This window comes from Wolffia australiana, chromosome 4 (genome assembly GCF_029677425.1).
Source record: "Wolffia australiana isolate 7733 chromosome 4, ASM2967742v1".
NCBI classification, from domain to species: domain Eukaryota; kingdom Viridiplantae; phylum Streptophyta; class Magnoliopsida; order Alismatales; family Araceae; genus Wolffia; species Wolffia australiana.
In genome coordinates, this window is record NC_135838.1 from 4,232,101 (window position 1) to 4,260,030 (window position 27,930).

The 27,930-nt window shown below is 41.8% G+C and overlaps 3 protein-coding genes across 3 annotated transcripts; 1 reads left to right on the forward strand and 2 right to left on the reverse strand.

The window, feature by feature from the left end:
- Positions 1–369: 369 nt before the first annotated feature.
- Positions 370–14,427, forward strand: LOC144701675 (sec34-like family protein). Its single transcript, XM_078573409.1, has 24 exons — positions 370–535; positions 1,276–1,359; positions 1,537–1,644; positions 2,808–2,852; positions 2,929–3,003; positions 3,127–3,222; positions 8,058–8,135; positions 8,440–8,525; positions 8,676–8,742; positions 8,877–8,939; positions 9,023–9,124; positions 9,235–9,339; positions 9,412–9,504; positions 9,823–9,911; positions 10,788–11,007; positions 11,133–11,216; positions 11,332–11,448; positions 11,522–11,641; positions 11,718–11,780; positions 11,856–11,972; positions 12,680–12,772; positions 13,460–13,585; positions 13,673–13,773; positions 14,246–14,427. The coding sequence occupies exons 1-24, from the start codon at positions 440–442 to the stop codon at positions 14,373–14,375; spliced, it is 2,358 nt and encodes a 785-aa protein (XP_078429535.1). The 5' UTR covers positions 370–439; the 3' UTR covers positions 14,376–14,427.
- An 836-nt stretch (positions 14,428–15,263) lies between these two features.
- On the reverse strand, positions 15,264–16,093 carry LOC144701676 (pectinesterase 3-like). Its single transcript, XM_078573410.1, has one exon. It carries the CDS (start codon positions 16,078–16,080, stop codon positions 15,382–15,384), a length of 699 nt encoding a protein of 232 aa, XP_078429536.1. The 5' UTR covers positions 16,081–16,093; the 3' UTR covers positions 15,264–15,381.
- Positions 16,094–21,505: 5,412 nt separating this feature from the next.
- LOC144701677 (putative pectinesterase/pectinesterase inhibitor 12) lies at positions 21,506–24,127 on the reverse strand. Its single transcript, XM_078573411.1, has 3 exons — positions 23,407–24,127; positions 23,070–23,339; positions 21,506–22,296 (listed from the first exon to the last, which is right to left on the reverse strand). Exons 1-3 carry the CDS (start codon positions 24,056–24,058, stop codon positions 21,620–21,622), a joined length of 1,599 nt encoding a protein of 532 aa, XP_078429537.1. The 5' UTR covers positions 24,059–24,127; the 3' UTR covers positions 21,506–21,619.
- Positions 24,128–27,930: the final 3,803 nt, after the last annotated feature.

The window sequence follows — 27,930 nt, forward strand, 5'->3', positions numbered from 1 at the left end:
GCCAAGTGTCAAATTCTGAGTGGCCTAATTCACTGCCTCACCCCGGACATGGGATAAGGCAGTGCATTAGACGTGGGACGGGACGAGAATGTCTTGGACGGGAAGGTTTTTGTACAGGACGGGAAGTGGACGAAATTTTTTGGGACGGGACGATCACCATCCCGTCCCATCCTTTGTCAACGTCCTGGACGATCTCGCACTATACTCACAGGCACTCGATGACGGATCGAGACGGGACGGAACGGGAGAAACGAAGGAGTTGGTTCCATCTTCCGCTCAAGTGTCAGAACAGCACGGATGACGGTAAGACGTTTGTTGAGGAACCGTCATCCCTCCCGAACCTTGATGTATAAATAAGGACAATGAACCGAACGGCCAAACTGTACTAGAGGGGCCAAATCGGCTGTCAGAAGTTCTCCATCGCTGCGATCTGAGCTCAATGGCAGCGGCGAGATCCGGCGAAGTAGCGAAGCAGCCTCTGGTTAAATCGGGAGCCGTATCTAGAGGATACAATTTCGCTACTACATGGGATCAGGTAGCCCGAAAATCCTTCATCTTCTTTAGTCTTTGGCCGGAATTCATAAATTCTACTGAAACATCTCGGTATCCAAAATGGCGGTTTGTGTTGATCCTGTCCGCATCACGTAGCTGTGTGTAGTAATTTCCCTTAGGTTGTGGAAGTTTGTCGTTTGTATCTCCGTGGTGCGTTTGTTTGGTAATTGTCTCTTGATGGCTTGTTGCTCCACTCATTTGTTTCTCTTATTTTGGTTATGATTCTGATCTTTGTTTTAAGATGGATTAAATGGCAACCTGTTTCGGAAATTCCTGCTTGTGGTATCGTCTGCTGACTTGTCTTTGAAATGAGGGGAAATTATGTTAATCTTTTATTGATTCCATGTTTCACAGGTGCTCCAATCGAGTCTTAAGAAAACCGTGATTGTTAATGATTTCCTGGTTCTTAGTGGAGTACGAGCGTCCGTTTATGTCTTAAATCCTGTGGATTAGATGTTCTGCTTTGGATTGATGCCCGTTTTTCGATGGCCATCTTTTACATAACGGTTGCTCTTTCTTTATTTGCTCGCTTAATTCCTTACGAAGGAAATGATCACCTAGACATCAGGACTTGAACATTTCGAAGTTGTAATTTAGCTCGTGATCTTATGACTACGTCATAGGGTTATTTATCCCTTTATCTTTTTTATCTTCTCTTTTGTGTACCCTTTATTTTTTATTTTGTAATTAACTTGGCGTTATTTTTTGGATAATCCTTTGCAGAATGCTCCACTAACACAGCAACAGCAAACAAGTATTATATCACTGGCCCATGCTGTTGCCGAGCGTCCTTTCCCAGAGAAGCTGGTATTTTCCTGCATAAGACTTGACCTTTTGGGGGAGTATTATTTAACTTTGCGATGCCGGTTGTCGCTTAAACTTTTATCTTGTTTTGAGCTTTATAGATGCCTATAATTTCTCAATTTCTAACCCAGTACAGGAATATTTTTTTTGAACTGATGCTTCATGAATTGATTAATGCAGTCCCTGGAGCAGACAGCTGGAGACAACGATAACTTGTCTGGATCTCTTAGCAATGGTGCAGTTCAACGTTCTGGCGCAATAGACGCCGTGTTAGTTAGCACACATGAGGTTTGTTAAAAGACTTCTTGTCAAACTGGTTACATTCTAGGTTTGACGATCAAGCTCATAAACAATTCAAAATATTGAAGTAATGATTTTTTATGTCTGAACTCTTGAACGCTTTGTCTACCTCGACCAATCTGCTTCTCAAATAAGCTCATGATGTTTTCTGAGCCAAGAGTACACCATAAAAGCCATTTTTTCGGAAATAATACTGGATTCAAAACGGATTGACACAACTCCAGCAAAAAAAATTCCAAAGAGTTGTTTCCACACAGTTTGAGATGAAACTAATTAGCTATTGCTCTCTTGAACGAAGAACCACTTCTTTGCCGTTGGTTTACATTTTACCTTGCCGAGGTTATAAAACCTCAAAAAGGGACAAATGATGACAGTTGCGAACGATGCAGAGTTTTTGATTGAATGCAAACACCCCTCAGCCGCTGTTGCTGTTGCCGTGGATCTCCACTTCTTGGCATCTATCATCGTCTGCAGCTTGAGAGACGTTGATAGTTTCTTCTTTCTTTCTCATCATCAGAGTGAGGTTAATGGACAGAGAGTGAAGAATAGCAATGATAAGAGAAAGTTATCATCATTTTCATTGTTGTCATCTTACCTGCCGACAAGAGATAATGGTGAGGATTTTTTCATCGACATCATCATCTTCCCGAGGACAAATGACGGGAATGGTGACTATCTATAATTGTCCTCTCATCATCGTCATGGATGGTGGCAAACACTATCTGTCACTCCATCCTCACCTCCAACGTGGACCCCATGTAATCCTGGCTATCCTTGGGCCAACATTGTTAGGCCGATGGTTGCTGTGGTACATGCGCTGAATCCCCTCTGTTTCGGGCCCCATCAGATTTGAACCCTACGGATAACACCTAGAGGATGGACGATAAAGGGAGCAATCAAAATATTCGATTCTATTGAAACCACAATTTTTAATTTGCTTACACTGATGCTGCAGTGCTTTGTGGGGATCATTTATATTAATTTGATTGAATAGTGCAAAAAATAGATTGATGATTTGCCAAAGATTCAACAGAACGGCACGAGCAGCCTTCTTGATTTTTCTTCTGGGACTTCTGGGTTTCCTATTGTGTGAAAAATGCTGATTTTATCTCAACAATATTCGCTAACATCACCCACGTTTTTGCCCACAGTTCTACCAATGGTTCACGGAATTGGAATCCATAATGAAATCAGAGGTTTGTGTTTATTTTTCAATTGGAAAGTTTTTTGGGACATGTCAAACGTACCAATTATGTACATTCCTGTCTCCAGACGGAAGAAAAGTATCGCCAATATGTGAATACACTAACTGAACGTATGGAAATTTGCGATGGAATTCTTTGTCGGGTATGGTATCTTCTGTTACTTAATTTGCGTCTAGATTTCCATCTGAATTCACCTACCTTCTTCAGTCTGGTCTACTTAATATTTGTGTTTTATAATAATACAACTTTAAACATTTTCGCTCAGGTGGATGATACCCTCAACATTTTTGATGAATTACAACTTCAACATCAGGCAGTGGCTAGTAAAACGAGATCTTTACATGATGCATGCGATCGTCTTGTATGTTTTACTTGTTTTCTTATCCTTCATTATTATGTTTGCTATACCTTTTTTGTATGTTTCATTCTTTGCTTCTTTTAGTGGATGTAATGCAAAGACATCTACCTAGTTGACTCTATCATCATGTGAAATATTACTTTCCAATGTTTGTGCTGCCACCTTCAGCCAATACTAAGATCTCTGTAGAGTAACTGACGTGTTCCTGGTCTACTGGTGGCTCACCGATGTTGTCTCATTGATTTTTTTTTTGAAAGTAACTGCTGTTTGAAGTGATGTCTTTCATTATAGTAAAAAAAATCTGTACCGTGCTGGATTTAGTAGCGTTGGCATCTATGTAGTTATTCTATTGTTAGTGTTTCTCTTTTTGAAGATGAATTTGAGATGACCAACGACATCTTACTGCATTGAAAACACACTTATAAAGTCATAGTCCCTTCTAGAGCAAGATAGTCCCTTGAGAGGAAGAGAGGTCTCCCTATAACACCCAGCCCACAACACAACATCACCCACCCACCCACCCATTGGAAAGGGGAGGCATATCTTTAAGATGATTAGATGAGATCTCTGGGAATCTTGTCTTGAAGCCATCATAGAAGGAAAAAAGGAAAAATCTAGAGCTGAAGGAGTAATGACAGAAATCCAAAGAATCATTGCAAAATTAGTTGGACAAATTTGTCACCACCATAATGTGGAGATTCCAGACAATGGTTGAACAATGTTTAATATGAGCCGAAAGGTTTGATGGGAAGGTTTTTCTGGAAAGGCTCAGAATCTGGAGAGGGTAGGGATGACATTGGTCTCTTGGGACGTGATTTGTGCACCTATCAACCTAGGGTCAGGTTATGTAATTACAAACAATGAACCTGGTGCTACTGACAAAGTGGGCGGCAAAGTTATGAGCCCTAGGGAGGATATGGCACTGAAAGCCCTAAAGGACACATATCGTAGGCGGCTAGACTGTGATATAGCTTAGAAGCCCAATGATTGAGGCCCATGATCAGCTGGTGGCCCAAGATGAAGAAGCAGAGATTTGTATAAAAGTGCCGAGAGACCCAGAAAATCCTCTAACATATTCTTCCTTTGCCAGAATCCTCGAACATATTCTTCTTCCGTTAGAGTCTGCAGAAGATGTCTGCTACACCTTTTCAGAAGGGCAAATCTTCTCTTGTCTTGTTAGAATCTTCTTGAGCAACACAATATCTTTTGACCGATTCTACAAGCCCCATAATATGTAGAATATCTCTGCTCAGTCCTGTCAGGCTTCCGATCTTCTATTTTATCTTGCTAGTATTATTTTTTCAATGCTTTGTTGTCTTTTCAAGGGTATAGTCATTATGAATGGTCCTGAACTTTTAGTGGCCTATATAGGGCCCCATTTAACCTTGTTTGATGATTATTGAAGTATTCTGATTTTCTGAGAAACCTATTTATCCCCTCTGAGTATTCTCCTTGTTATACAGTGCTCAAATACTCATGAACTCAAGCACAACCCTCTTTGGACTTAAGGGTTGAAGATGCTAGTTCTGTGGATTCAGAACTCGGCTGCTTATAGTAGAGCAAGCCTTGTGGATTCAAGGCATGTTTCTACACTTTTCCTATGCTAAGGCTTCATCCGATTAAGAGGGGAAGGCTCTGGTCAGAGGGACATCCATATTTTGGCTGGGTTTGAGGGGAGCCCTCCCCCAAGTTTGGGAGTCTGATACGTTCTTGGTAGAAATACGAATTTCTAATTGGTAGAAATTCGGAAATAGTAATGAGTCACTTACAGGTAGGGATTCGTTCTACTAATTTGGAAATAGGGATGAGTCACTTACAGCGGAATACCCGTGGTGATCGTCTCCGTCTCCAACCTTCTTGGTAGCTCCGTGTCGCTCGGATAGCTCCGGTCAAATGCAGCTGTCCTCCCAGCTCCCACGTGCTCCAAGAAAAGTCTGATGTCGGCTCCCCACTCTGTCCTCCTCCTTTATTTATAGTCTACTTTATTTCCTTTCTAACTACCAATCAAGAACTAGTATCCAGCTTCTGTGATGAAATTGATCGATAGATCTGGATAGAGAAGCTCGACCATATAACGGAGATAAAGTACTATGATCAATAAACTCTGGAATAACTTACCTGAAACTCCAGAGAATGAAAGAATCCTCCAGAAGTGTTGTTGATCAAGAACTGAATCTTTACAAGGTGTTGAGTGGGGGAAGGGAATACGGCGGATTTAGTTTATTCATAGATTTTATTGTTTGTAGTCCTTCGTCTTCTTTCTCAGGTCGAGCTTCTCTATCTGGATCTTTTCATTTATTTCATCGAGAGGCTCTATCTGGATATTTTCATTTATTTCATTGAGAGGCTCTATCTGGGTCTTTTCATTTATTTCATTGAAAGGCTCTATCTGGATCTTTCCTTTCAAAATAAGTCTTCCGTCATTATTGAACATGGTATCAAAACTTGGGGGTTTGATTTCCAAACTTGCCATTTATTATTTCCCATTTTCTTTTTGATTTTTTTTTTCAGTTTATTATGGGATCTTATCATCGTATGTGACTGATTCTTGATTTGTAAAGATCCTGAAACTTGTTTGATTGAAACTCTGATAGGAAAGAAGCTGTCAGAAGGGATACTCCGAAAATGTCAAACACTGAAATTCCAAATCCATCCAATCGGACTGAGTTGATGGATCAGAGTAAACTGACCATCTCTGATAAGACCCTGGGTAGTATCATAGAGATTAGTGCAGATAGAGCCTTTCAATAATGATGTAAGACGCTGAGTAGGATCAAATCAAAATGAATCTGATTGGATGGGAGATTAGCGCAGAGAAATAAAGGGAGAAGATTGTTGTCTATGGGAGAGAGACGAGAAGATTATTATTATTTCTGGGAGGTAGGAGAAGCTGGCCGCCCAGGCACATAAGATCATTGGCATGACAAAGTAGAGAGAGTCACGGCCGAGTGGGAGCAATGAGAGGGGCAAGAGTTGACTCATGAGTCAGATATTCCATTCTCTCTTGAGTACTCCTTCATATCCTAAGTAACCAGAATTGGATTGCTTTTGGACTGGGTTTCCTTCCTAGTCGGTTTCCTTTATAACCCGGCCTTCTATAACTTCAATCTCTTTCAGTGGTAATTAAATTACTTGAAAGTTAACTTCAAGGAAGCTGGTGGATCGTCTTACTCAAGATGCTCTGAAGGTTGGAGAGCCGATTTACTATTCTCCATGGATGTCTGTTGGATTCCATGACTACTGACATTTCTGATTTACATAAATATGAACTTAACTGTAAGCATTGTGGGAGGCAGGACAGTATCGCCCTTCCAAGTGGGAAGATGAATTGAAAAACTATGAGTTGGTATCATCTATGAAAATGATTAAACATCGAAGAGGTCTGTCCTGGAATATGCGAATGAACTGATTGCTACTTGGAAGGAGTTAGATCAGTATTAAATGATTATGGGAAAGAGTTTTTTTCACATATGAAACAACAGAACAACACACTGGGAATCCACCTGATCTGAATCAGTTGACCCAACGGTTTGGTTGAATTTGAACTTGGCAGAATTAGAGGGAATCAAGGAGTCCATCACAAGTCTGAACCAAAAAAACTCAACTGTCATTGGTTGAGCCTCGATAGTGGACTATGGTGAGCACTTAAATCATGACTGTTAATATTGAAAATTCTATGTGTGGACGGACTATGAATTCAGGCATCGCCAATCATATGACTCGTTATTGTAGGAGGCAACTGAGCAAGCCTGTCAAGCTCACCGTAAGGACCAGCCCAAACTGTTGTTAGCAAAATGATTAGTTGAGTTATATGCCCTGCTGTAGTAGTGTACCGCACCAGTACTAGCTTTGAGCTTTGAGCTGTTGAAAGTTGCTTATACAATTCCAATAGGATATTTTTTTGTCCTTATCAACCAACTTTACTGACACATTACTTTTTCTGGCCTAGAAGTTGAGACATCATGATAAACTCTATTCTCATTCTCTGGCTCGACCGTGTAGATATCAGGAGTAGGAAAATACACACTTAAGCTTAACAAATGGGAGCCACGCCCAGGCCCATCAAAGAGAGCTAATCAGCCTGTTGGTCCAGGCCAGGGCTAGAAGCCCATTTGGTTTAACATTATGTTCTGATAAAAAACTCATGCATAACAATTAGGGGTTGCATATGAGGTATCTTGGAAGAGAAATTTGGGGTTCCTATGTGTGCTGCATTCGGCAGAGTTGGAAATCACTATCAATCTCCTCCCTCTCTCACGCACGGACGATGTCGGTTTCCATCAAGGAGCCTACCAGAAAACTCCAAACTTAATAGACGGGATTCCCATTGAAATTTTTTTTTGAGAAAATGAACTACATGATGTACTAAAACAAACTCATATCAAAAAAATTCTGGGACAGTTCAACATCATCGAGGAACCCAGAAAAAGGTTTTTTTCCAATTATCATTGAAGTCCTGGTCGTTACTTGTCCTATCCAGTTTCTTGGTTATAGTAAGTCTGACTTTAGAAGGGCTCATGATCCTGTTCAGCATGGTTATACCAGGCATATTGTGGTCGACCACAATTTTTTTTAGGAGAAAGTCGACTCAGGGCTCTTCCGCACTTAATGTATTCCCTTCTCAGTGTGGCCTGCTAAAAACCTGATAATAAAATCTGTGGGCTGCTGATTTCAAGATCCCAACATCAAACTGCCTGGACAGCATGTCGTTTGTGATGTTGTGTGTTGACTTTTGTCTGATCTTCCTCCTGAGATTTAGACGGGCTTCATTATCACTTTGTAATTTGTTCTATATAACCTTCTGTTTTTGACGTTTCTTGGTTTTATTCTTACTGCAGTTGATGGAGGAACGAAGATTGGTAGAGTTTGCTACAGCCCTTCGAACTAAACTTGAATACTTTGATGAATTAGAAAATGTAAGACTTGATCTATTGTACCCTACTGAATTGTGTTATTGAGTTGGTGGTTAGCTTGCTTATTAGATTCATGACGGATGTTTATTCTAGCCTATTAATATAGGGTAACAATGAGTCTCATTTATAGATTTAAGTACCCAATTTTCTCTGCATCAATGACTTACACAGAAGCTCCATCAAATTCCTTGAGGAAAAACAGAAATTATGTATTGATTGCTCCCCTTCTTATAAAAATCTTAGAGCATGTCTCATTTTCACGTCTGTTATGCTTACTTTCATTAAAAGTTTGTTGTTTAACTTGCAGGTCGCCAGGGCTTTCCATTCAACAAGTATGAATGTGGGCAACGTAAATTTTCTTCCCTTGCTCAAGAGACTTGATGAGTGCATTTCGTAAGTCTATCTACTTTTGGTAATTTTTTCTTAAATTCCATAAATAATGAACTTTCGACATTGGAAACTTGTTTTTGTGGTTCTGAAGATCAAAGTTACTCATTTTCACTTGTAATTTGGGATGAAATCCGTTTCTTTTGTCAAGTGCAGGTTTGTTGAGAATAATCCTCAGTATGCCGAGTCTGGGGTCTACCTCATTAAATTTCGGCAGCATCAGGTACTTGTTTGTAAAATTCACTTTCTTGTGCTACAACTTTGGATATATTCATGTGAAATGTTGTTCCTAAAACTAGACATCAGTGTTTCTTTTTTTACTTGTATTGAGCTCCAAACTTTTCCAAATTTTTGCAGTCTCGGGCTTTGGGGATGATAAAGAGTCATGTACTTTCTGTGCTTAAAAACGCATCTGCACAGGTGTGTTTCAAAGGTGTCTACCCCTTGTTAAAAAAAATATGCTAAATTGATAATTAATAAATATATGTTGCTTTAAATTACAGGTTCAGTCTGCCCTTCAAGGCGGAAACTCTAGTGCAGCAACTGTTTCTGAAGGGGTTGAAACCTCTGCTATATATGTTCGCTTCAAGGCTGCTTCCGGTGAGGTATTTTCTAAGTGTTTGCTTCTTATTTTCTATTTAATTACCTTAAGTTTTTGTTGTTTAAGTCTCTAAAATTTAGAATGTGTGCAATTTTTTTATGAAATCTCGTTTAGCTAAAGCCCGTGCTGGAAGAAATAGAAGGTAGATCAGTGAGAAAAGAATATCTTGAAGTTCTTGAAGATTGTCATCGGATGTACTGTGAACAGAGGCTGTTGCTGGTGCGTAGAGTCAGAGTCTCGCCCTTTCTTTGTGTTCCTTTGTGTTGGCTTGATTCTATTTGTGTGCTTTAGATTAAAGGCCTCGTCCAGCAGCGAGTTTCCGAATTTGCTAAAAGAGAATCGCTGCCATCATTAACACGATCTGGCTGTGCTTACCTGATTCAGGTACTTACGATTAATTTATTTAAATATTATTTTTAATTTGCTTCTGTCGGGATAATTTTGGGTTCTCATGTTTTTAAAGATTTTCAAGGTTGAAATAAGTTGGAATTTATCACTCATGTTATTTTAATCATTGATATTTTAGATGGAGACTTTGCATTTTCCTTTATTCCTTTTGAACCTTTAGTACTTTCTGTCTTTTAGGTTTACTTCACGTTTATTTTTCAGATTGAGTGTTTTTACTAATCTCTTTTCAACTTTGAAGTTAGTTTACGTATTTTTTGTAAAGGATGAGCCAATCGATGTATTTTCATCTGTCAGGTTTGTCAACTTGAACACCAGCTTTTCGATCATTTTTTCCCTTCTTCTTCGAAGCAGGGCTTGAGTTTAGCTGCTCTTATGGACCCACTGTGAGTTACTTTTATCATCTTTTGCAACTTTCCCCTTGTTAACAATGAAATGTAAGATGTTTTTTTTTAAAAAAAAACAATGAAATGTAAGATGCATCCCCAGCTGACTGTTTAGTTTTTGTTCCCGAAAGTTAGTGTAGGATTTTGAGTTTGTGAACGATACAGTCAGATTTCAATAGTGATTGTTAGAAATTCACGTTTTCATTTTTACCCTCGAGTTGTAATCCACATATCCCATATAACGGCTACATTGAGTTAGGACGTTTGTATGCTTATTGGTTTGGACATTAAGATCCAAACCTGTTAAGCTCTTTACAAGGGCGTTAGCCGTAAACATGCATTGAATGAGGTATTTTTCTCTGAAGACTCTCTCTCTTCTGCTCCTCTCATCTCACCTTGTGGAGCCCTAGCTCGCCTTCCTTCAAGATTGTTAGAGTCATGGGTACATTTAGGTGAACATCATCCTACACGATTCTATCAATGACAATGGATGTCAGTTATGTATCAAGAAGGCAGTTGAACATCCTCAGAGAGAATAAGAAGGCCCAGTTGAGAGCTAAAAGTTAGGGTAAAATCCCATTAAGTGTAATGGGGAAACCTTCCTCTTATGTTCAGTCCAATGCAAACTTTGATTTTCTGTCATATCAGATCCGTACGCAGTTACTTTTATCTTTACAAAACTCTAAAGAATTGGACCTAACTTACAAATACGTAAATATATAAGGGCAAGTATAATTAAGAAAAAAGGACTTTCTATCCTGAACAGTTGGCAAGCGGTGAAATGACTTATAATGGTTCCCAGTTCAGAGTTCGGTTTTTTTGATTGCTTATCAGTTAATTAAAATTCAGCTACAGGACTGACTTCACTTGCCACAGGTGCACTTATTTATATGACACTCTGCGGCCAAAAATTGTTTACGAGACAAATATTGATACACTTTGCGAACTCGTTGATATTCTTAAAATAGAAATGTTAGGAGAACAGTCGGGACGGCGAAGTGAATCATCTGCTGGACTTCGTCCCACTTTCAAAAGAACTCTGGGCGATGTTCACGAGAGATTAGCTTTCCGTGCCCGGACATTTATCCAAGATGAGGTAACCGCCATTCTTTTGTTTTCAGGATTTCTAATTTAGAATTTAGGGCCTACCCACAATTATTTAGCCCATGGTTTACAGTTTAGGTTCAGGGTTTTCCATGTAATTTGTTTTTAATCTCGCAGATACGGAAATACTTCCCGTTAGATGATGACTTGGATTATCCTGCAAAGCTTGAGAGGCCCACGGAGACACTATCAGAAGCAGCTGTCAGTGATTTATGTTCTTCGTTTTTTGCTGTTTTGGATTTCCAAGAAACACAAATTGAGTATTATTAGAGTCTTAATTTATCAGATTTATATTAGCTAGGTTTCTGCTCTGCAGGCTTCTGAGGGTTCCAGTGTTTTCAGAACGTGGTACCCATCATTGGAAAAAACGGTTTCACTTTTATCCAAGCTATATGGGCGTCTAGAAACTTCTGTATTTACTGGATTAGCTCAGGTCATGGCCGCAATTTCTCTTCTCTAATTGGGTTTATTTTTATTATTTTGCTGACTCTGCTGCAATTTTGCAGACAGCTGTAGAAGTATGTGCCCAATCTCTCCAGAGTGCTTGTAGACTTATCACCAAGAGGTCATCTGCGATGGATGGACAGCTCTTCCTCATCAAACATTTGCTCTTATTAAGAGAACAGGTGGATAATTAATGATTTATTTTCCATTTTTTCATCATACAATTCATTTACAATTAACTTACATCTAAAATAACAGATTGTGCCGTTTGACATTGAGTTCTCCGTCACTCACAAGGAACTGGATTTCTCCCATCTCTTGGTTAGTTCTCGTGGAAATCATCTGCCAGCCTATTTCTCAAGTTAACTTTGTTCGTCTTACCCTATTATATTGCAGGAGCATCTTAGAAGGATATTGAGAGGTCAAGCGTCAGTGTTCAATTGGCCAAGTTCGGTCTCCTTGGCAAGAAGTTTGTCGCCTCGTGTTCTAGAAAGTCAGATCGATGCCAAGAAGGTAGTATCCTCTATCTGTTGATTTTAGTATATATTTTTTTCTTTAACATTGACTGGATCATATCCGAGTCAGCTTGTGCCTGCTGCCAAGATTTTCCTTCTCATGGCAAATCATTGTAATTTTTTTTGCCCCCTAGTCAATCCTTACGAATGAAACTTCTTTTCCATCGTCGACTGGTACAAAATGGACATTTTATTTTTCTGCTTTTCAAATATTATTGTATTTTGTGTTCTAAGATTGCATAAGACATGTTTGGATCGGATAGTGCTTGCCAACCAGATTTTCTTTTGTTATTATTGTTATTATTTTTTGAAGAAATATTTTCTTTTGTTATTGTAGCCTCTCTAAATTAAAATACGATATATTTGTAGACAGACGGACTTGACAACAAAGATCAATCTACAATACGTCTGGACACAGATTATTTATTTAGGGAAGGACATTTGCAAATTTACTGAATAAAATTTTAGAGTTATTTTGTATTTTCGTCCCTTTCAAATTATGTAGGTTTGGTAAATCGTGATTTTTTTCGTTTTAATGTCAACTTCTTATTCATCGAAATCTGTATTCTAATTGGACCTATTTTTTACATTTTCTTATGCTTTTTTTTTCGAGTATTTCTATTCCCAATCTGGAAAATATCGCATGTGAGATATTTTCAATGTATTAGGGGATTTTAATATATTTTCACCGTTCTCTTTCTCCAGGACCTGGAGAAGATTCTGAAAACAACTTGCGAAGAATTCATAATGTTTGTCACCAAGCTAGTCGTTGAGCCTTTGCTTTCATTTGTAGCCAAGGTAACAGTAACCGCATATCCCTTGCATTGCTATCTCATTGTCAGAATCTATTCATCTTTATCACGACATATAACTGTTAAGATCCTCGATCCTGAATCTCCTTGAAGGTGATTCTGCCAATAATCTCCAACAAAAATATTCTGCAATAGAATGACTTAAAGAAAAACAGTTTCTCTGAGGAACAGAGAGGGAGAAGGGAATCAACGATGAGTGGATACCGATGAGAAATCAGGATTCAACAGAAAAGGAATTGGTCAGAGTCTGGATCAGATCTGCTCGATGGAGAAGCCAGAGGAGAGGTCGAATCAACCCTTGTTCAAACGAAACTCGGAGAATCTCCTCGTCTGCCTGAAGTCCGCATTGTGGGTTCTTGAATTCAAAATAGATGCCCCCCCTGTCTGTCACTTGACCTTTATTTATAGTAGGTGCCTCAAGCCCACCATTATTCCAACTAACACATGCGACTAGCTTTGCCTCTTCTTAGGGCTATGATAAGTTCTTAAGGGGACCTTATCAATAACCCCCCTTTTTCTCTCTCTGAAATAAGGGTCATGATGTGCTAGTAGCAAGGGCGATAAATTTCCTCTTTAAACAAGATGTTATGTTTCTACAAGAATCAAAACCCCTTTCATTTCTCTCTTTCTTAAACATGGGTGTGAAGATAACACATTGAAAATCCGTCGACAGGCCTCGGCTGTGAAGGTGGCTTTATCTGCGAGCGGGTCGGACAAAAAGGCCGACCCAATACTGGCCAAACCACTAAGAACCCAAGCCTTCGCTGCCCCTGAAAAAGTTGCTGAGCTCCCCCAGAAGGTCCGGAACTTTCAACTTTCCCCTGACCTTTATGATTTTTCACATTTGCCCTTATTTCTTATTTCTTAAAATTTCCTTCCTGGACAGGTTGGGGCAGCAGTCGACGGTGATCTGTGCCAGGCTGTGGAGAAGCTCAAGCTCTACCTCGTCAACCCTTCCACGCAACTCATCCTCTTCAAACCCGTCAGGTGAACAAGCAACTTTATTTTTCTTACTTTGACTAATCATTCATCTTATAAATATTTGTTTAAAAGGGCAGCAGAAATTCAAGCATGTATACTTGAAAGATTTACTCATACACTTCCAGAAATCCTCATATCCATGAAAATTCTCCATATATATCTTTTTTTCCCCAAGTATTTACTTTTTGCTGAGTTCCTGAAATTCCAGTCCAGAATTTAGATATTTTCCCTCAGATTTATCGTTTGTTTTGCACTCCGAAATCTTGCATCTTTTTGGAACATTTCTAATTCCATGTTGAATTATCTCATTTTTCATTCTAGGTCTGTTTATTCCACTTGGCAGTAGACTTGATATTCCGCAATAAAATTTGATATTTCACCATGAATTATTGTCTTCTTTTAAAAATTTATAATTGCTCATCTAGCTTTTGTACCGTGACATGCCCCTGTAATCTGACCGTCCACATGGATATGGCAGGACCAACGTTGTAGAGGCATATCGTCAACTTCAATCCCTACTCAATGCAGAGTACTCCGAAGACGAATTAAAGTTGATCGCCATGCCATCCATCTCTCATCTTGAAGCCCAACTCGACCACCTTCTCTAACATTGTCCGGTTTCTGTAAGAACACAGACATTGAGGAGGATGTTCAAATCAACTGACGTGAAGTTGTGATGCCGGTCTGATATCCGTCCGATATCCAATGTCGGGCAATCGATATCCAATATTTGGTAGAAATTGGGGCGGCTTCCGATATCAGACATCAGATGGACATCGAAGTATCCATCTGACATCGGATATCGAGACGAATAACGATATATCCTTGCGACATTGGCTATTGAAACGGATATTGTAGGGCTCCAAACATAGCGGATGCCGGTACCGGATATCGAATATCAAAATCTGGATATTGGATACTGAAATTCGTATCGAAAAATGGTATCCGGATAACGCTATCCGATATCCAGATATTGGTTTAATTGAACAGGAAGAAATAAAGAGTTCATCCGCTGTACCAGATGCCAGGCCTTAAAAATTATTGGGCCTATAATGCGTTCCTCTATCGTCATCGTTGATTTATACTATCTTCCTCATTATTTATGCCCTCCTCTGTACAAAACCGATATCTGACGTCGAATCCGATATAGTCATCCGACCTGTGGGACTGATCACGGTGTCCGATATCGGTACTGTAGCAACCGAGATGACATTGTCATTCTGCACAAGGATATCTGTATGGACAGATATCGAAAAGCCCATTTCCAAAATCCAGTTCAACATCCAGTTCATCTGATATCGGGGTTGAAACAGGAGAAAACACTAACAAGAAGCTAGACATGGTTGTTCTGTTCTGTTCCTTTCAAACAAACAAAATAAAGAACCGCACAGGGCCTTGTTCTTTGTTCTGTTCTTTTTTTTTGTGTAAAAACAAACAAAATTCATACATTTGAACAAAATTAGAACAAAATTCGCACAAAATTCTAACAAAATTCACACATGCGATGATCTGTTCGAATTTGATATTGTTCTGTTCAGAAAACTGAACTAACAGTTTTCGCACAAAAAGGAACCGGAGAACCATGTCTACATGAAGCCATGGGAAGTTCGGTTTCTATATAGTGGATTGAATACATAAAGGAGAACAGAGAAGCTTCCGGTGGATAGTGCCACGAGGAAGCTCGAGAAAGTGGGCGGCAATGGCGAGGCTGTTGCTGGTGCAAGCCATGGGCCGGCGCAAGGCCGCCGTTATCTTCTCCCGGGCCGGCCCGGGAGCGCCTTCGAACGAGTCGATACACGTTTCCTGGTCCGTCAACGCGGCGCTCAGCCACGTCTGCAGATCTCCGATCTCCGCCGAAGTCAGCGCTGACTTCGCCCTCACCAAATTGATCGAAGCGTTGACCCGATCGGCCGCGCCGCCGATCACCTCCTCGCAGTCTTTCAGCGCCGCCTCGGCGCGCCGATCGTTGGCCGAGGCGGTCCGACCGATCCGATCGATCTCGGCTCCGGCAACGGAGAGCGAGATCGCGAGGAGTCGGATCGGATCGGTGGTGGCGTTCGCGCCGGCCGCGGTGAGGCTGGAGAAGCAGAACGCGGGATCGCGGGCGAAGCGGCAGGCCGAAGCTAGGGCTCCGATCGGCGAGGAGGTTGATCGGACGGTTCGGAGGCGGTCCACGGCGACGGCGATGGCGATGAGGAGGAGGAGAGCGGTCGAGCCGGCGATGGCGATGGCGGTGCGGCGGCGGTGGCGCGGCGGAGACTGGTTGTTGTCGCCGACTTTGGCGTAGCCTCTGCGCGTGTTGATCGGCTCCATCGCTTCTTTTGACTGCAAGAAAGGGTTTGAAGAGGTTTGGGTGGTTTTGTAGGTTTGGGGGTGTTTGCGGAAAAGACGATACTGGTGCTTGAAATTGGTGCTTTGCTTGGGAAATGTGAAGGGTGTTAGGGTCATTTCCCGAATACTGTATTATAATTTAGAATCGAGGTAAGATAAGAGGTCCACCGACAGAAAGTATTGTAGTATAAATTTATAACATGAAGTGAAATTATGTATATGTTGTTTCTCTGTTTCTGAGAGAGATGGAGAGTGAGGAAGAGAGAGAGGGAGAGTGAGAGGGAGAGGGAGAGGGAGAGAGAGAGAGTGAGAGGGAGAGAGAGAGGGAAAGAGAGGGACAGGGAGATGGAGGGAGGGAGAGAGGGAAAGAGAGAGAGGGAGGGAGAGAGGGAGAGAGAGAGGGAGAGGGAGAGTGAGAGGGAGAGAGAGAGAAAGAGAAGGACAGGGAGAGGGAGGGAGAGAGAGGGAGAGAGGGATGGAGAGAGAGGGAGAGAGGGGGAGACAGAGGGAGAGGGATGGAGAGAGAGAGAAGGAGAGAGGAACGGAGAGAGAAAGGGAGAGAGGGGGAGACAAAGGGAGAGGGATGGAGAGAGAGGGAGAGACAGGGAGGGAGGGAGGGAGGGAGAGAGGGGGAGGGAGAGGGGGGGAGGGAGAGGGAGGGAGGGAGAGGGAGGGAGGGAGGGAGAAGGAGTAAGATAGGGAAAGAGGGGGAGAGAGGAGAAGAGAGAGAGAGAGTGAGAGGGAGTTAGAGGGAGAGATAGGGAGAGTGAGAGGGAGGGAGAGGGAGAGAGAGGGAGTTAGAGAGAGAGGGAGAGAGGGAGTTAGAGGGATAAAACCTTAACCTAAGGGTTTAATGATCGGATAAAACCTTGTAAAAATAAGATTTTGCTTAACCCAAGTAAACGAGCTTGAGGTGTTCTCAATCGGCAAAGCCTCCAAGGTGATCTCAATCGGCGAAGCCTCCAAAGAGAGGGAGAGTAGGATGGAGGGAGAGGGAGAGAGTGGGAGAGAGGGAGAGTGAGAGGGAGAGGGGGAGAGGGGGAGAGAGAGGGATTTAGAGAGAAAGAGAGGGAGAGAGAGGGAGAGTGAGAGGGAGAGAGAGAGACTTAGAGAGAGAGGGAGAGAGAGGGAGAGGGAGAAAAGGAGAGGGAGAGAGAGAGGGAGGGATAGGGAACGAGATAGAAAGAGAGAAGGTGATGTGGGACATGACAGCGGATTTCGTGTTTTTGTTAGCTTAATAGCAAATTATGTTAACGAAATATTCCGTGAGGGTTTAATCCTATAGAAAGGGACTATATACATGAAGTAGGGATTAATAAGGACATTAGGGAATACCTATGATATACCTAACTTAATGGAAATATAAGATTCAAAATACCCAATCAAAGTTTAACACATGGATTCTTAAGGTTAACAACCACTTAGATCAAATCAACAATTATCATGAACCAAGAATTACCTCAAAGTAAAAGCATCACAAGACACATTGGAGAAGGGAGCTAGAATGTTGGTTGCTCTGATGTTGAATGGCCTTGATTGACGCTGATGTGCAGTTCCATGGAAGATATGAATGAGAAGAGGAGAAGGTATAGGAAACATATATAATGGTAGTGAAGGAATCAGTTGGCGAGAGAAGATGAAATCTTGTAGTGCGAGAAAGGTGAAAGTGAAGTGCTGAAAGTGAACTGATGCAGGATGATAGGTGATGCGGGATGATGGAACTGACCGGGCAGGGCAGGCTAGTTTGACTAGGGTAGGATAAATCAGACCACAATTCAAACGATTGAATTTGAAAATTTAAATCCGATGTAAATAATGATGGTGCAACCCCTTTCCTCGATCGAGAGTGGGAGGACTGTCTTTCAACCACCGTGGTTAAGCAAGAGACACTTTCAATAAATCGAACGATCGATCACGAGAAGATTCACAAATGCCTAATCAACTAATCACAGGAAGATTCAAAAGCCTGATCAACTTATCCGACGGTGGTGGAAAAACAATCGAGGAACACTGGAGGAAGAACACTGACACCAAAGAGGGTAGAATTACCTCAACACTAGAGCAGTGCGCCATGACGATGCGGGTAATTCTTGACACGTCGTTGGCGGGGACGAGTGACGTGCGCTCCAACAGAGTGTCGTGGATCCAACTGCACGGTCAGTTGGCGGGGGGAGTCACCCCCTTGTGGCGTTCTGGGCAGCGCCCCGAAACCTAAACGGTATACGGGGCGTGCACTTGCAGAACGAGGATCTGAAGCCCCTGGATACTGAATGCGGAGGTCGCATGGTGGGTGGCCGCATGGGCGGGCGGCCGCTTGGGGGGCCGGCTGCGTGGGCGGGCGGGCGCGTAGGCCCGCGTCTGCGTGGGTAGGCAGTTGCTTGGGCAGGCGTCTGCGTGGGCGGGCGTCCGTGTGGGTGAGCGGCTGCGTGGACGAGCGGTCGCGTGGGCGGGCGTCCACATGGGCGGGTGGCTGCGTAGGCGGGTGGCCGTGCGTGTGGCCGGCGCGGGCTGGCGGCTACGCGTGCGGCCGTCGCAGGCTTGCGGCTGTGCATGTTGTCGGTGCGGGCTGGCGGCTGTGCATGCGGCTAGCGCGGGTGGACGTGCGTGCAGCAGGCGAGGGCAGTTGGTGGTGCACACGGGCGCAGGAGGACATGTGGCCTTCTCTCGACGGCGGCGGCGACGGCGGCGACGGCGGCAAGAGGCAGCAGTGGCGGCTTGAATGGGAGACGGCTAGGGCAAACTTCCTTTTAGAAGAAGAAACTTCAATTCCAAAAGAAATTCACCAAGTCTTTCTTACAACATTGGCCTATGTATAGGCCTTGGAGGAAGGAGAAAATAAGATAACCGTAAATTTAAAAACCTAATATTAATCGATGTTTGCGACATGTCAAAGTGTCACGTCAAAGGATGATTTTGAAGTTGTCGTTGGTGACGTGTCATCACTCGGGACGTCTTGTGAGAAGGTGGATGCACGTCCGGTAGTAGTGTGTTGTCGTGGTCGCCATCATGAGCTTACAAGATACATGTGATAGGCATGAGAAACGATGAAGGTATGAAGGAGGTAGAAAATGAGAGGCGAGGTGGAGATTATGGGTGGTCAATGATGTCACAGGTTGGATGTTGAGAAGGTGATAAGATGATATGGTATGGAAGAAAGGAAGAGAGAAACCCAAGAAGAGCTGATCAACGTTGAAGATGAGATACAGCAATAGTCATTTCCATTGCCGTTATCGCCACAGAATCACTCTTCTCCAATAAACAAACTTCACAATAATATATAAAAAAAGTGTTCCTAAAGACAAACTCATAGCTGCATTAAAGGAAAAGAAAATATGCAGTTAGAAAGCAAGTAAAACCGTGGATGGTTTAAGAGAAAGTGCTAGAGAGAATAGGTGGGATTGGTCCAATTTGGAAGTTATACAGAAGAGAGAAAGAAATAGAATTAGTGAGGGAAGAGAGTGGTAGAATAGTCAAATATAGTGGGCTGTTAAGAACATGAAAGGGAGAGAATAGGTGGAGAAAAGTCAAAGAAAATGGCTGAGTGAGGAGAGAGAAAAAGAGAATGGAGAGTGAGGGAAATGTTACGCATACCCCATATGAAGGAGAGAGAGAGGGAGGGAGGTATAGAGAGAGAAGGAGGGGGACAGAGATAGAGAGAAGAGAAAGAAGAAAGCAAGAGAGAGAGGATGTGGCAGCAAGAAGGCGGCTCCAGCATAAGGGAAGGGCAGTTGTGCACCAGATAGAGATATATGCTCAATAACATTTCTTGAACTTAGTTATAGGCCTACATTCAAGAATAAAACAAACTTTTTTTATTTACTCATATGACCTTACGTGAGGGACAGGGATGCCATCACCGTCATGTCTTGTGACAGGGTGTGACTAAATTATGACCGATTTCCTTAAAATCCATGGACATGTGATGGGACTAGCGTTTGCCCGTCCCGATATTGGTACCGAATGCCGGTATTGGGACGGATGCCGTATTGGATACCGGAAAGTCAATTTTATGGTATCCATTCATTCTGATTTCCAGATATCGGATATCGGTATCGGATATCGATTGCTATAGTGCCGATATCCAATACTGATATCCGTCTCGATGTTGGCATCCGTCTCCGTCTCAGGGGGGAGGATGAATCCACATCGGATATCGATTGTGGATATCGGTTTTTGATATCCACATCCAAAGTATACTTAAAAATATTATTACTTGATAATTATTCAGCGATTAGATTGATTTCTCATGGGCAAGAGAGTTATGAGAGAACTTTTTAAGAGTTAATACATCATGTTTAATATATACAGCCACACATTTTCATTTTTTTCCATATGGGATAACCGGATTCGGGTTTGGTGTTAAACTCCGAATCCCTTTACCCATATGGAAGAATATAGAAATTTTCGCTTCTATTTATTGGACGCTGTGATTACATATTAAATAATGACTAAATATAAGGGCCAATAAATATAATGAATATGGATTATAATATAATTTTACTGTTTAATGTAATGTCGGATTCATTTAATATATACAAAGAAAGATTTCTAAATTCTTCCATGTGGGATAATGGGATTCTGAGTTTACATTAAACTTAGAATCCTGTTATCCCATATGGAAGAAAATAAAACTTTTAAACTCTATATATTAACTGTGATTCAAACAGAATAAAACCATTTGATTCTTATTTACGTAAGTCATAGTTTGATATTTAAACTGTATTTTTCACTGTCGATACCGGTTCCGATATCCGGATATCAAAAACTGATATCAGGCATCCGGTATCCGTCTCTGACATCCGGATATCGGAAAACCGATATCTGGTATCTGATACCCTATTCTTCCTCACCCCCCTGATATCCGATACTGATATCCGTCCAAACCCTTCTAGACAGATATCGACCGATATCTGATATCCGATGTCCGATATCCAGCCCGTCCCATTTTTTCCCAGATATCGGATATTGGTTGTCCGATATCGGATACCGAACGGATATCGGTTGGGCGATTACTAGATGGGACGGGAGATTTATGTCACAGTTTTGTCCATCAGGAATGGTTTAGACATAGTTGTTCTGTTCTGTTCGTTTGAAATGAACAAAAATTTTGCACAAAAGAACCGCATAGGGCCTTGTTCTTTGTTCTGTTCTTTTTTTGTGCAAAAATGAACAAAATTCATACATTCGAACAAAATTAGAACAAAATTCCAACTAAGCGAACAATAGAACCACACACGAGTCTGTGCGATGATCCGTTCGAATTTGATATTGTTCTGTTCAGAAAACCGAACAGAACAAACAATTCGCACAAAATCTCACAAAAGGAACCAAACAACCATGTCTCGAATGGTTACACCAAACTTTACTCTCTCTAAGCCATTCGAAACCCTTTGAAATCAAAAGAAGATTCTTCAACTTGTAGGTCATGGCTTTTTAGCCATAATTCTCCCAATCTTGTAGCATCACAATACCACAAACTTGAATATCAAAGTATGTTTAACAACATATTATTGTGGCTCCCTCAGAGCCCCTCATCAAAGGGAAACGAAGTTGTGTCAAGCCATCCATCCCCAGAGATAAGAGGGTCCACAGTGAACTCCCAAGCATCTTCATAGCCCATAACATGGTGTCCAGCCCATCCCACTCTCTTCTCCATTCCTGCACCCGGCCCAACATTCCCATACTCCCCATAATAAAGAGTGTCCAGCCCTCTATCTCCATCCCATTCTCTCCACCCTGAAGGATCCACCACTGCACTCATGAACGACTTCATGAACACTGTCCTGGAGAAGGCCCTCCAAGGCCTGCCCAGGTAAGTTTTCGTTCCATTAAGCTCTCCTGCTGCCTGTATGGTGCAATTCTGGATAGCTATGCCAGTGTTCTCATTTGGGTCATCTCTACCTTGGGCAGTAATGGCGTTGAACTGGCCGGGGAGGGGCTTCTTGGGGAGTATCTCGCAGCCTTGGAGAACGACGGCAGCGTTTCCAAAGATGAAATCGACGGTGCCTGAGACAGTGCATTCTCTGAAGAATTGTCTGAAGGAGTGAACGTAGAGAGTGTCTTGGTAGCCGTTGAATGTGCAGTGGTAGAAGGCAGAGAGATCGGCGTTGACTCGCAGCGCCACCGCCTGGCCTTTCTCTGGCCCTGCTGTGTTCTCCACGGCTATGTCCCTGGCTAGGAACCCTTCTCCAGACACCGCTGCCAGATGCAAAATTTGAAGAGAATATTATAACAGTATCAGATGTAACGAAGATAGAACATTTATGTTTTTTGTCTCTACAGTATGGAATACAGAGTATTAGTAAAAAAGCGTCGAACCGTGGTCCTGTTTATAGCGAGAGATTATACCGGAGTAGGTAGACTGGGGTATGAGTTTATAACTGCTATATGGGGAAATCGAGGAAACCGGGATAGATGAAGATCGGAATATGTACTTACAGTTTAACTCAGAGAGAGAGAGAGAGAGAGAGAGAGAGAGAGAGAGAGAGAGAGAGAGAGAGAGAGAGAGAGAGAGAGAGAGAGATGAGAGGAGAGTTACATATGTAGAGAGAGATGAGAGGAAATGAAAGATGGAGAGATGGATAAATAGATTTGTAGATAGATAAGTATACAAGAGGAGAGATATAGTAAGAGACCGGCATATAGAGAGATACAGCTTCATAAAAGATAGATCGAGGGTGGATAGAGACATAAATAAATAGATTGATGGATAGATAGATAGATCGAGATATACGGATAGATAGATAGGTGGATAGAAAGAGAGATAGATAAATATGTAAGTAGATAAAGAGCTAGATAGATAGGTTAAATAGATTAACAGAGATAAAAAGATAGAATGATTGCGAGATAAATAGGCGGATAAGTAGAGAGAGAAACAGAAAATTATAGACTGGCAGATAGAGCTAGATAGATATTTTTTGAACAGTTAGATTGGTAGATAGAGAGAGATGCGGAGAGATTTTACGGCAGACCTATTGTCGCAGAGCGAAAGGTGGTCCAGCCGTCGCGCACGCTGCGCCAGCCCCTGATCACGGTGACATCGCTGCCGTCTCCCAGGAAGACGACGTTGGTCTTGTAGCTCGGAATCTCCACGTTCTCGTAGTACACGCCAGCCTTGACGATGACGATCGTTCGGTCTGCGCTGTTGTTCGGCACGAACGTGACCGCGTCGCTAATCCTCGTGAAATTGCCAGTGCCGTCCAAAGCCACCGTCACCACCGATCCCGAATCGTACCCATCATCTACAATTCACCATTCCTCCAACACTTAGCCAAAAAACCCCCAAACTCGCGGGGTTTATCTCCTTACCATCGCCGGAGCTTTGCAATATCCGTCGATCGCGCTTCGAAAGCCAAGCGGGCGGCCCAACGCCGCCTCGCCGTCGTCGGAGGAGACGACGTCCGCGCCCCACGCGGCGCGTTTTGGAGAGCACTGCAAGAACATTGCTTACGGGCTTGTAGGCGTTCTCCACGGCGGCGACGAGCTCATCCTTCCCCGGGCCGGTAGCGAAGGAAAGCCCGTCGAGACACGTTGCCCGATTTGTGAGGGCAGCACTGAGACAAGTCCTGACGTCGTTGAGCTTCTTTCCTGAAGGGAAGAGAGATAATCTGGATTTCTTCAGGCAGGAGACGCTGATCTCGTGAAGATCTCGGCAGTCTTGAAGAGTGGAGCGCTGCTTCTCGACGATGCCCGTGCTAGTAGATCCGAGAAGGGATGAGAGTTTGCTCGCTTCGTTGAGCGCGAATCTTAGGAGATGTAGTAATAATGCCGGTAAGTTTGGGTTTATATCGATGTTGATGGAGAAGTCGAGAGATTTCAAGCATGAGCTGGGGTGAGGCGTTGAGTCGCACAGCTTCTCTGCGGAGACTCGATAAGAAGAGGACTTAGATTCCGAGAGTGGATATGTCGACGCGAGAAGAAGAGAAAGAAGAAGGAAGGATGAACTACGAAGCGAACGCATGGTGGGTCAAAATAGCAGCTTCTCTCTCTTGCTCTGTTTGTTTTGCTTTGGATCTCGTCGTCTTTCTCGAATCACGGGTCGTTCTTATCGTACTTTGGCCCATAAATTGATGTAGTGGGCGTCCTGTTTGTGCGCTGCCTCGTGAGTATATGTTTGTGGGCGATATTATCCCGCTGAGGAATTATCTTTCTCCTCCGTTCATTTCAGACATTGTATCCAAACCGACAGAGAAAGGTGCGCACGTGAGTAAGAAAACACTTTGCGGAGCGGCGGAGGCGGCCGAAAGTTTTCCCCTTTTCAACAGTAATTCATGGACTCTACGTTCTGAATATTGAGGAGTGCCAACTCGGCCACACCAATAGGGACCTTCAAAGATTAGTTAGTAAAAACTTCACGAATCTTATACTCATTAAGAGAAATAGACGGCTAGGATCAAATCTAGACGGCTAGGATTAAACTGTAGAATAGGAAACAGTCTCGTTCCATCCAACGGGCCAGTTTTGTTTTAATATATCCGTTATGCCAGTTATAATGGCTAAGATTAAAACGAAGGATTTCTATGTTTAGTATCATTTCATATTATAAATACCAATCTAATTGTAACAGTACGGATGAATGCAACGATCTAATTCAAGCTTGCCTAGGTGTCTCCTCTCTTCTACTTCTTCTTTCTTTCTTCATCTTTCTTTTCTTTCTCTTGTTTCATCCGAATTCAATATTCTCAACATGGTATCAGAGCCTGGTCAGTCTGCAAAGATGGCCGAAGAAAAGCTTGCCTCGTCGTGGCATATGCACCAAGAAGCATGGCAACCCCACTGGCAACTCACGGGCCTGTACCAACTGTAATCCTTCCAGGATTAACAATTTCAATTCGGTTGGATGCAGATAATTAACAGATGTGGAGGAACATTTTCCTCCCTCTCCTCAAGGGGTATGGTTTAATTAGATTTATCAATGGAATTTAACCTTCCTTAGTGATTTTAGATCAACATGGCAACACCATGGACAATCCAGATTTTGGAAATTGGTGAAGAAGTGACCAAAACATTCTTGGGTTTCTCCATTCCATCATTTCTGAATCCTTTCTACAGTACATCGCTAAAGCAAATTCTGCAAGGGACTTGGGAGAAGTTGGAAAATACCTTCGTTGGAAGAACCCAATAAAAAAATTTTGTAGCTAAACAGGCAGTTTCATAACATCAAAAAAGGATCAATGTCAGTTGATGAATATATCAAGGATTTCAGATCTGTCTCAGAAGCTATAGAGGTCGTGAACCCTGTAAGTGAATTCAATGCAAATATTGATCACATGGGATTTAAGCAAATAGTGACAAATCTTAAGGCACATGATGATTACTTAATGCATCATCATAAGGGAAAACCAAGTACATTTCCTCTTATGGCCAACTCTGCCCAAAGGCAAACTTACCAGCCTTACAAAAGAATACCAGTCAAGGATCAATATCAGACAATTATCAAATAAACACGTTTCAAGGTCTGGGTACAAATTGAGGCAGAGGAAGAGGTCAATAGTTTCAACCACGATGTCAAATATGCTCACAGTTAGGACATTGTGCTAGAGAATGCCAAGCATTCATCAGAATATCTGCTACAAATGCATCAGCACCTCAGGCATACTCAGCTGAATATCAGGGGTGGTATCCAGACAATGGAGCCACCCATCATGTTGCAACTCACATCAACACTTTACAAGATGGCCAAACGTACCAAGGAACAGATCAGCTTCAAGTCGGTAATGGTACAGGTTTGAACATTTTATCTATTAGGAATTCTACCATTACTACATCTGATAACTTGAAAAATATATTACATGTTCAGGAAATCAATAAGACTTTATTATCTATTCAAAAGTTAACCATTGGCAATGATGTGTTTGTTTAGTTTCAGAAGTCTTGTTGTTTTGCGAAGGACACGGCAACCAACAGAATCCTTCTCTGAGGAACAATTAAGGATGGCCTCGACTATCTGGAAAAAACAAAACTTCAAAGCTGTCTACCCCAGAAGACTATCATCCGAGGAATCCTGGCACTTGAGATTGGGTCATCCCCAACTCAAGACATTGAAAAACATTATTCATAAATTTTGGCTTCCTGTTATTCATAAATCGTTCATTTGTGATTCATGCAACATTTAAAATCCCATAAGCTTCCTTTTTCTTCTAAAAATCATCAATTTAACACTTGCCTTGAAAGTATTCATTCAGATTTATGTGGACCCACACCAATTTTATCCCACTCAAGTTTTTCATATTATGTAGTTTTCGTTGATGAATTTAGCAAATCTGTGTGGCTCTATCCTATTAAAAAGAAAAGTGATCTTCTAGATACTTTCACTACTTTTCAAAAACAGGTTGAAAATACTTTCAGTCTGACTGATATCAATCTCTCCATCAGTATCATAAAACCCAAGGAATTGTTCATTGGGTCTCATGTCCTCACACCCCTACACAAAACGGGACAACCGAAAGGAAACACATGCATGTAATTGAAACAACTCTTGCACTACTTCATCAAGCAAAAATGCCAAAGCAATTTTGGGATGAAGCAGTTGTAACAGTAGCATACCTTATAAATCATGTAACCACACCTATCTTGAAAATAGATCTCCTTATGAACGTCTTTTTAAAGCCAAACCTGATTATTCGTCACTTAAAACCTTTGGATGCTTATGTTACCCGTATTTGAGGCCCCCATGCTACATAAACTTGAGCAGAGATCAGAGAAAGGTGTTTTTTCGGGTTACATTGCATTACATCTTGGGTATCGATGCTTGTCTCTCCATTCAGGGAAATTTTTTATTTCTAGACATGTGATTTTGTTTGAAAATTCCTTTCCATTTCCACTTGAAAGAATATCTACTCAAGATAAAGGAGTACTGGGTTCATTCCATAATAATCTTCAGGAATGAAGATTGTATGGAAAATCAACCATTAGTACCGTTGTCTCTCACATTGAACCAGAAATCTCACCAGCTGAAATCAATGATGCTGTAGATCAGTCCGGTATTGCACCAGAAGTTTCACCATCAAATTCAGACTCTGATGCTGAAACCGATCAAACTGGATCAAACATTACTACATTTACTCGAATGTTTGATCCTAACAATCCTTTAGAATCCAAAAAAGACATTCTAGCAACGCTTGACTATACTTGTGAACCTGGAGATATCTTGAAACAAAATCTGTTCAAGATATCGGCTCACAGGCAATACAAATTTATCACTTACTGGTATTTTTCATCCTTTACTTGCATGTCTTACTGCTAAGTTAATTCACATAGAGGAACCTCATTCTTGCAAAAGTGCATCCATGAGTTCACATTGGATGCAAGCAACGAAAGAAGAATTTAATGCTTTAATGCGGAATCAAACTAGTTCCCAGAAACCCAAATTTGCACGCTGGATGCAAATGAATGTACAGAATGAAATATGAACCTGATGGCACAATCGATAAATACAAATCCAGACTTGTTGCAAAAGGATATAACCAACAAGAAGGATTTGACTTTTCTGAAACCTTTAGTCATGTTATTAAGCACACCACAAATAGATTATTACTTTCAATTGCTGTTAGCATGAACTGGGCAAAACATCAGTTAGACGTCTCCAATGCATTTTTGCATGGGGATCTTAAAGAAACCTTATATATGGAGCAACCCAAGGGTTTTAAAGATAAACATTATCCAAATCATGTTTGTCTTCTCAGAAAGTCTACCTATGGACTTAAACAATCTCCTAGAGCCTGGTTTACCCAACTCACATAATTTCTTCCTTCAGCATCACATTACTCGTTCTAAAACTGATACATCTTTATTTTTCAAACTATCATCCACGAACCCTGATTTCATTCTGAT

Bases quoted from the DNA above. Each gene is read 5' to 3' on its own strand.
- LOC144701675 (XM_078573409.1), top strand. From the start codon at position 440: ATGGCAGCGGCGAGATCCGGCGAAGTAGCGAAGCAGCCTCTGGTTAAA. The intron at 536-1,275 runs GTAGCCCGAAAA...AATCCTTTGCAG, and splicing joins TCGCTACTACATGGGATCAG to AATGCTCCACTAACACAGCA. The intron at 13,774-14,245 runs GTGAACAAGCAA...TGGATATGGCAG, and splicing joins ATCCTCTTCAAACCCGTCAG to GACCAACGTTGTAGAGGCAT.
- LOC144701676 (XM_078573410.1), bottom strand. From the start codon at position 16,080: ATGGAGCCGATCAACACGCGCAGAGGCTACGCCAAAGTCGGCGACAAC.
- LOC144701677 (XM_078573411.1), bottom strand. From the start codon at position 24,058: ATGCGTTCGCTTCGTAGTTCATCCTTCCTTCTTCTTTCTCTTCTTCTC. The intron at 23,340-23,406 runs GTAAGGAGATAA...GGTGAATTGTAG, and splicing joins ATTGCAAAGCTCCGGCGATG to ATGATGGGTACGATTCGGGA. The intron at 22,297-23,069 runs GTCTGCCGTAAA...TGCATCTGGCAG, and splicing joins CTTTCGCTCTGCGACAATAG to CGGTGTCTGGAGAAGGGTTC.